Source organism: Nanorana parkeri, unplaced genomic scaffold (assembly GCF_000935625.1).
Source record: "Nanorana parkeri isolate BGI_ZX_2015 unplaced genomic scaffold, ASM93562v1 scaffold704, whole genome shotgun sequence".
NCBI classification, from domain to species: domain Eukaryota; kingdom Metazoa; phylum Chordata; class Amphibia; order Anura; family Dicroglossidae; genus Nanorana; species Nanorana parkeri.
This window is the reverse complement of record NW_017306972.1, coordinates 138,226-146,657: the sequence shown is the minus strand read 5'-3', so window position 1 is coordinate 146,657 and position 8,432 is coordinate 138,226. Positions and strand designations below refer to the sequence as shown.

Sequence of the window (8,432 nt, the reverse complement as noted above, 5' to 3'; positions counted from 1 at the left end):
GTTCGCGTTTTGTGGAGGACCAGAAGGGGGGGGGGGGGGGGGGAATATATATTGAAGGGTATAGGTGCATCCCTAGTTGTGGGGCATTGGCAGCCCATTCTACATTAATGGGGCTTACCCAACACAGCACAAAATACCATACGATAATGCACTGCAACAGGCTGCCGAGCTGTACACGGGAAAATTTCCTCAGATGACACCACACAGGTTATAATGCAGTGTGTAACTTTTTTTAATGCGATTCACATTTTTAAATGCACATGTTCTGATCATCCACCATGTATCCAACCTGCCCTTATTCTTCCCATGATGCTTAGCCTCCTAGCAGAACAATACCAAAACAGTGTCCATGTAATTATGAAAAGGCAAATAAAACTTCCAAACCTTTAAATGTACCAGGTACTACCCCTTTACATAAAGGGTGGATAAAGGCCCAGATCAAGGTAGCAGTCAGATTGCAGGTGTCCTGTTCCTCACCTATTGTATGTGTCCCATCACACTTATGACTGATGGATCCCAGAATTCAGAATTGGTGCTGCAGTGACAAGTGGATAGTGCCGCAATAACAAAGTCAAAAGAGAAAAGAGTCACCGGCACTCCAACGGTGAATAAACTTTCATCTTTTATTGACACAAGTCCGTCATATCACAAAGCAAACTATGTGATTTGGAGTGCTGGTGACTTTTCTCCATTTGTTGTTCACCTACTGACCATATATACATGCAGGCACCGGTAGGCAATTTTGCAAGCTAGCATTAAAGCACTTAGCAACTATGCAACAAATGCATGTTTATACGGTAAGGCTAAAGTTCTGCTTTAACTGTTGTGATAAGATTTGAGGCACACAATCAGTAAACCGAATAAACCGTGAGCCGAATCACTGTAAAAAGCAGTAAAGTGCAACATCAATGTAGGAATAGGATTTTTTTGAACTCACCGTAAAATCGAAACCTTCATTTTACGGAAGGGTCCTACTCCTGCAAGTGGCATATAACTATTCCGTAAAATGAAAAATTTAGCTGTGTCCTTTATTGAACATAAGAGAAATATGTACTCCCAATAGAACAAAGGTGATCTTCACCAGGGACATGGAGGCAGGATACAGCATTAGCAAGTACAGCAAACATTAGCGGTCACAGGGTAAAAAAAATTATTACGTTGCAACGTTCCGACTCTAAAACATGGTGATAAAAATAGGATTACAGTTACTACGTAAACATGGCAAACACAATGAAAATCAGTCATCTTATGCTGTATTTTAAACAATAGTTTCTCAATGGTTACTGAAAACAAAATGGGCAGACTCACCTACAACTGCGCATTTGTAGGTCATTAAAGATGCCAAGGCTTTTACTTCATCAACGCTGACATCCGTGCTGTAACGAATACCTAAAAGGAAATACAATTATAACCAAGTTAAACTAGGACAGAAACCGTTTTATGATGTTGAACCTCCTTTCACATGGTTTTCCTGGCACAGTAAGACCCGCTGTGTGACTCCAAACACACGTTATATTATGCTTTATTAGTTCCAGGCGGCATGATTTGTCCCCACTGAGGCTGCTCTAATGTTAAGGAAACTTTCACCTTTGTTTGGGGAAATTCGCCCTCACTGTCTTTACCACTGCCAGGAATTCTGATTCTTCACCACACTATCCCAAAATGTTTTAACTAGGTTTCTATTTTAAATGTATTCAAAGTGCAGGTTGTGACTACATCAGTCCGTAATCCCGAATAATGAATCTGTAGCAGATGTACAGCAATTTAAAAAAAAAAAAAAAAAGTAAATAAAACTAGAAAGCTTAAGGTTGAGAGGAATGCAGAGTGAATTTATATGCCAAGAGACGGGGGTACCACACATACAGTCTTAGTAATTGAGTCTGCTATGTGTGCCATTTTCTTTAAACATAAGAGACCAAGAAAAGCCTTACTGGAGCTGCATGACTCATTACTTACTCATTTTTCAGCACTAAAAGTTTCCATTGGATGAAAACCAAAAAGCTTGCAGAACGATGTCCTGCCACTCCCTGAACTCAAAGGAAACCACAGTTTTAAAGAAAAACAAAAAACGAATAACTCTGCTGCAGTATAGATTTTAACTGCCTGGATACTACAACTATTTGCACAGCAACGCTACATTGTTTAAGAAAAAATAACACAACAGGCAGCTGTCTCGGTGTAAGTTTGATAAAGTATAAAAGCTGTAAGGTTTAAAGAAGACAGTCATGCCAAACCGGTAAGGTGCGCACACACTACCTTCAGCTGTTCATGCTTGATCAACTGTAAACACACTGATCTTCATGAAACTACCTAGAGGGAAAATTCTCTCATCAGTCACTGCAGATCCACAGTTGGTGCAATTGGTGGCTTTGCAAGGACTACACCAAATGGGAATGTCTCAACACTATACTGCATAAAGGAACCCACGGTTACTTGCCCCAAACATCTGCCCCAGGTGCCTAGTGACGACCTTCCTTGCTCCTGCCCTAATGTAGGAGGCCAACTGTTGGCCATCAGTGTTACTGTAAATCTTACAACTCTACTTCTAGCTTTTCTTCATTGAATAGCAAGTCATGACTAAGTCATTCGGGCAAGTAACCTGTAAGGCAAGAGTAGCAGCAGTAAACGGAGCTGGGAAACTCCAGCAGCCCTAGGCTGCCCTTTAGCTGAGACTTGTGTCAAGTTAAAATGCCTTCAAGATGAGTGACCAGCACACATTTTTGTCAGCCTCCCATGCTGCTGCTTCAAACAACGCTAGTTTTCCTGCTGAAGGCCTTCCCGCCATGCTCTACGAGACATCTTAAGGAAGCACATACCACTCGTGTGCAGGTGGAAGACATGGGTAGTGGTGTATGCAGTAAGTAGTGCAAGGACGTCAAAAGGAATGTGTACAGCAAGGATAGGCAAACTCCGGCCCTCCAGCTGTGGTGGCACTAAAAAACCCATCATGCCTCCGTCTCTAGGAGTGGTAAAGGTCTTGTAGTTGCACCACAGCTGGAGGAACAGAGTCCGCCAACCCCTGGTGTACAGCATAAAGGAACCCAGGCTTTGCACAAAACTATAACTACTCAGAAAGCAAACCATGGCTGCCCGATCTCCACAGCCCCATTTTAAAATGGGTACAGCTACCCTTTGACTCAGTGGGCTATGTAAGTGGACCCTGCTATGAACTCGAGGCAGATTGGAGTCCAAGTACTGGTGTATGTCCATGTACTACAGAACACCCCTACCCTCTGTTATGGAGAAAAGGAGAGAGGGAGGTTTCTGTAGTCCTCTAGGGTGACAGAGCTGCTTCTTCATAGATGCAGAAAGCGTCGTCACCCTAGGAAGTGTGTTGCTGAAAAAAAAATCAAAAACAAAAAAAAACAGGTGTAAAGGAAAAAGCCAGAAAAAACGAATTCAGCTACCACATATGGATTGGTAAGCAGCAACACCAGACACGTTAAAAGAAAATGCATTAAAAATACTGCCCTTACCCTTGGGTTGCTGAACCTTCCCGTTGTTGATGTCACTGGGACTCACTCCAGGATCTTGGGAAAGCTCAGGATTTCAAGTCTCATGAATGGACACTTCTGTACTCAACAGGAGCATGTTCCTGCAGGATTCAGGATCCTCAACAGGACCCACTGTCACCCCACCTAGGCAAGTCCATTAGTATTTTTGCACATTGCATTTTCATGGAAGGTCTGCTGTAAACTACTCAAGACTTAAACTTCAGTCAGGGTTGCAGGCCAGACCTGACCAAGAAAAGATCCAAGTTTATCTTGTAGGAACAACAATAGCAATTAGCAAGAAAAACCCATTCAATCAATTCCTTTCCTGAGAAGGCGCTGCCAGGGAATGTCTAAAGGTCAGGGAGCACTTCCAGATATACAACTAACCAAACAGATCGGGTGAGATTATTTTGTCTGCAGGCACCTGGAAGCCTATCTCCAGCAAAAAGTTAAAAAAAAAACTCCTTGTAGTGGGGCTAACCCCGTACTGCAAGATCTAAGTCGTGTGGGTGCCCACCCCCCCAAGATTGTGGCACCAATGGGCTGTGGTGACTACTCAGCTGTAAGGAAAGTTTGTAAAGGTAACTCTTATTGGATCAGAACTCCAGACAAATCATTTCTGGTAAAAATCAGAAAGGGGTTGAATCGGTCGGGTTTGTTGTCCACGTTCCAAGAGCGGAAAATCTCTACATGTCTTAAGACACAAGGGAAATCTCCCCACGCCAGGGCAGTTTCAGACATTCCTGCTGTGACATAACTACACACGCATTAATGTGCGGTATTTTGAGCATTCTGGTAAGGATGCCCATTCATTCGGAGGGGGCTGAACAAACCACAGGATTAAGTGGAACCCCTGCTTTTCACTGCTTCACATGCATGTGTTGGGTTGTGCTGGTTATGTGCATGGAATGGAATACCAGATGTATTATTAAACTGGTTTCTTAGGTGCATAGCACGAATTTTCATGAATGGAAGTAACGATCATGGTTGCAATGTTCTTTGCTCAAGAAATTAGATATTTCCCATCCTGAGCCTTAGAGTTCTCATCTGCGAAGTCAAAATAATCCTTGATTTTCACCCATTACAAAAAATTCTGACAAAATGATTCTAAAGGTGGCCATACACTATAGAACCATCACAAGACCTTAGTCTTGCGATGGTTGTAAAGTGATTAAAAAAAACGTACGATCTGCCTATCTTGGACAGGCAGATCGCACTCTCGATCATCGCAATGCTGAACGGGCAGTGTGCGCACACCGGCCCGTTCGGCATTTGTCTCCCGAGCACTGTTCAAACCAGCCGAAAATCGTACGATTCTCGGCTGGTTTTCTAACATGCTCCTTAGATAAAAGACGTGCGAGCGTACAGTAGAAACGGTCGCACGTCTTCGTTCACACTGTTAGATTCTGGTACGATCGCGGGATTTCCCGCGATTCTCGTACGAGAATCGAGCAGTGTATGGGCACCTTAAAACTAACTTTTTGGACTAGATCTCACTAGTGTATGGCCAGCTTAAAGCATACCTTTACAATAACAAACACACCTTTAGAAATGTTTATTAATGACAATCTACAAACAGACTTCTAGATAATTGCCGACTTTGTATTCATTGGATACCTTGTTTCTCCTTTCTTCCCTAGTCTTCTGACAGGGGCCATTTAATTAAAGGCAGATTACCAGCTCTCCTATTACTTCCTAGATTTCGTGCACACGTGACTAGGACATGTGACCATGCACATAATCTCTGGGGATAGAAAATGCTTTTCCCTGAGATTACAGATGAGATTTCCCAGCAATGCTCTGTTGATGACAAAGCAATCCCAGTGTGTATCGCTTTGCCAAACTGAAGTCATTTGCCCTTTCAAAGCTGGAATTGAATGCTCTGTAAGTGTAAGTATTTAACAATCACAGCATTTTACACCTGACATGTCTATTATTAATCGTCATACATAGAGGGATACATTGGTAGAATTTGATTTGACTGTAAAGGAGCTTTAATAGAGGCACGGAAAATAGTTTCCAAATCCCAGCAAATCAAAAAAGGGGGGGGGGGGGGGGGCACCTCTCTCAAATTGCTTTTTTTCAGGTTAGGAACCGTCAAATCTTGTCATGTGACCCCTGTTAAACAGCAATGCAGAATACCACCAGCTATAAAGTTAATAAACACCCAATGGTTTAGGAAATGGATCTCATTCTGGAGTTGTGCCTTGCAGAACCCCAAAACAGGTGTGTATGGCATGCACCAACCCCAAAACATGTTTACATCATGCACTACCCCAAAACATGTTTACATCATGCACTACCCCAAAACATGTGTACAACATGCACCAACATCTTGCACACATTGCTAATTCAAAGAGGTGAAGCTTCTAGGCAATTCAGAAGCCGAGCTGTTTCCCATCACGCGTCTGTTCAAGGTAAACCACGCGATTGTTGCGCGTTTTGCAATGCATAGAAATGTCTATGGGACCCAAACCGCACGACGACAACCACCCGAACATGCGATTTCGGTCACGCGACAAACCGCAAAAGGTGTGAGCAGCCTCCATTGACTATAATGCGAATGTGTTTTGCACGATATCGTGCCTAGGTGTGCACCGGCCCTCAAGTGCTGGTGAAAAGGTTTGTTCATCACATAGCTCATAAGCGATGACAGAATGACAGCAGGCACATAGTTAAAACAGCATTCCCCTCCCCAAGTGTACCCCATGAAACTTCCATGAGTGGTAAGAATGATGACTGATAATGAGAACTTATATTTCATGGAACAACCACATCTACTAGACCACAATCCCCAAAGGGACTGGACCAAGAACATCATGCAGGTAGACCATCATGCAAGGTTCACCAAGAAGAACAATGACACACGCACAGTCCCTGGAGACAATGGAAGAGGTTACACCCCAGGCCTTTCTTCACAGTGAAAAGGAATCAGGGGAGGAGGTTACTCTTCCAATAAGGGTCATAAAGATAAAAGCTAAGGTTCACATTCACTAACACTACAAGAATGTAAGGACAGGCAGACAGGCACTTCTATACTGTCACCCACTGCCATGTCCATGAACACTACAGTGACCAGACGTCACACAGTGACTCCGGATTACACGTCTTGGTTGGTCCATGTGCTGCCAATAAGCTGTGCTCTAGTCACACCGCGATCAAGAGGACTACAACAGCTGCATGTTCCCCATGTCACTCTCTCCAGGATGACATCATATGTCACCTTAGACTTTGTGTTGCAAATCAGTTTTATTCCTCCCTGTTTGGAAAATCTTAAACAGTTCTGTAAAAGCGCCATCATAATCCTAGACTGGTAACGGTATCTCAGCTTTAGAAGCCAATAGAATAGAAGTATTCATGTGCCTGGCTGCTCATGTCATGGCTGGGACACCCAGAGGGCAGATCTTCCCCCAGGCAGAGCAGCTGAGTGTCTGGCAATGACAGAGCGCTGCCCCCCTCTTGCAAGCCGAGTGTCCCTGGCAATGACCGTGCCACCCCCTCTAGCAAGCTGAGTGTACCTGGCAATGAACAAGCCCCTCTACCAAGCTGAGTGTACCTGGCAATGAACGTGCCCCTCCTCTACCAAGCTGAGTGTCCCTGGCAATGATAAAGCCCTTCAACCCCACGCAATGACATGTTCATTGCAATGACATAGCCCTACTTTCATACGGAGTGTCACCTGCAATGACAGAACCCCCCCACCCCCCCCATACTCGCCTCCTTTGCAGGGGGTGCGGTGCTGGCTATGCTGGGCCCGGTAGCCCTCCACCACCTCCCAGTCGCCATTGTCCCTCTTGATCGGGAAGCTGACACTCAGGATATGGTTGCAGGGCTTGATGATCCGCAAGATCCCCTTCACCCTCTTTCTTTTCTGTTCCTCCGTCTCCCGGGTACGGAGATCTTCCACCAGCTTGTCCTCCACGATCCCGGCGCCCCGGTCGAAGAAGCCCTCCACCATCTTAAAGAAGTTAGGGTCATCTTCCTGGTCCACGGCATGGCTGTAGCGGCGGAGGAAGGGGGTGGTGGCGGCAGGCAGTGCTGTGTCTGCAGCGCAGGCCAGGGCTCCCCCTCCCCGGGACACGAGCTCCCCTAGATAACGATACATGGTGGACACAGAACACTGGGAACAAGCACAAGCTGGGAGAGTACAGCCTGAGCAGACGCCTATATAAGGAACGCGCCAAGCGCGGGGCCGGAGGGGCGGGGAGCGCGTGCGCGGGACGGGGCGCCGTGTCAAACCCCTATGCGCGTGCACGGGAAGGCGAGCTGTGAACGCGCACAGGACATTGATCTACACATCCAGAGACATGCGCTGACTGTTGGTTGTGTATTTATGTGGAGTATGTACTGTGAGGCCAGAGATTATAAATGGTTATTTCACCTTTACATCACTTTGAAAAAAAGTACCTATGCATTTCGAATTTAAAAACCAGGCACCAGGCCTTCATTTACAAAATATGCCTGTAGGCCATGCGGAGTCCCCGAACCCCTTAGTGCAGGAATAAGTGCCCTGGCTCATTCACGACATGCGCAGCACGCTTTCTGTCGCAGCAGCAGCTGAGCTCAGCGTTGCACAACAGAAGTAAAGCGCTCGCTGCGCATGTTGCCAGTGAGTAAGAGCGCTTGTTCCAGCACTGATGAAGCCGCATATCGCCTACAGGTATGAACTAACCCTGTAAAGAAGGACTGCAGAAAAAAAAAATGTCTTCACATATGCTGCTACAACTAGTTAGGTCCCGTGAGGTGTATGCAGACATGCCAACATCTTACGGTCGTTGCGGGAGTCTACCACTATTAGATAGTGGCTCCTGGCTGCCCGGGAGAGAAACATTTGTCTGTCTGTTTTTTAATTAATATCCTGATATCAGGGCCGCCGTCAGAGTAAAAAAAAAAAAAGACAGCAAAGGAATGAATTGCTAGATTGCTATTAGCTATTTG

General features: G+C 45.3%; 1 protein-coding gene across 1 annotated transcript in view; it reads right to left on the bottom strand.

The window, feature by feature from the left end:
• LOC108792950 (glutamate dehydrogenase, mitochondrial) overlaps nucleotides 1–7,668 on the bottom strand; it is a 23,819-nt gene extending 16,151 nt beyond the window's left edge. Inside the window, exons 1-2 of the mRNA XM_018563836.1 lie at nucleotides 7,212–7,668; nucleotides 1,309–1,389 (exon numbers count right to left, since the gene is read on the bottom strand). Of these exons, the coding sequence (XP_018419338.1) occupies nucleotides 1,309–1,389; nucleotides 7,212–7,599 (469 nt within the window). The 5' untranslated portion in view covers nucleotides 7,600–7,668. The remainder of the gene's footprint in view (nucleotides 1–1,308; nucleotides 1,390–7,211) is intronic.
• Nucleotides 7,669–8,432: the final 764 nt, after the last annotated feature.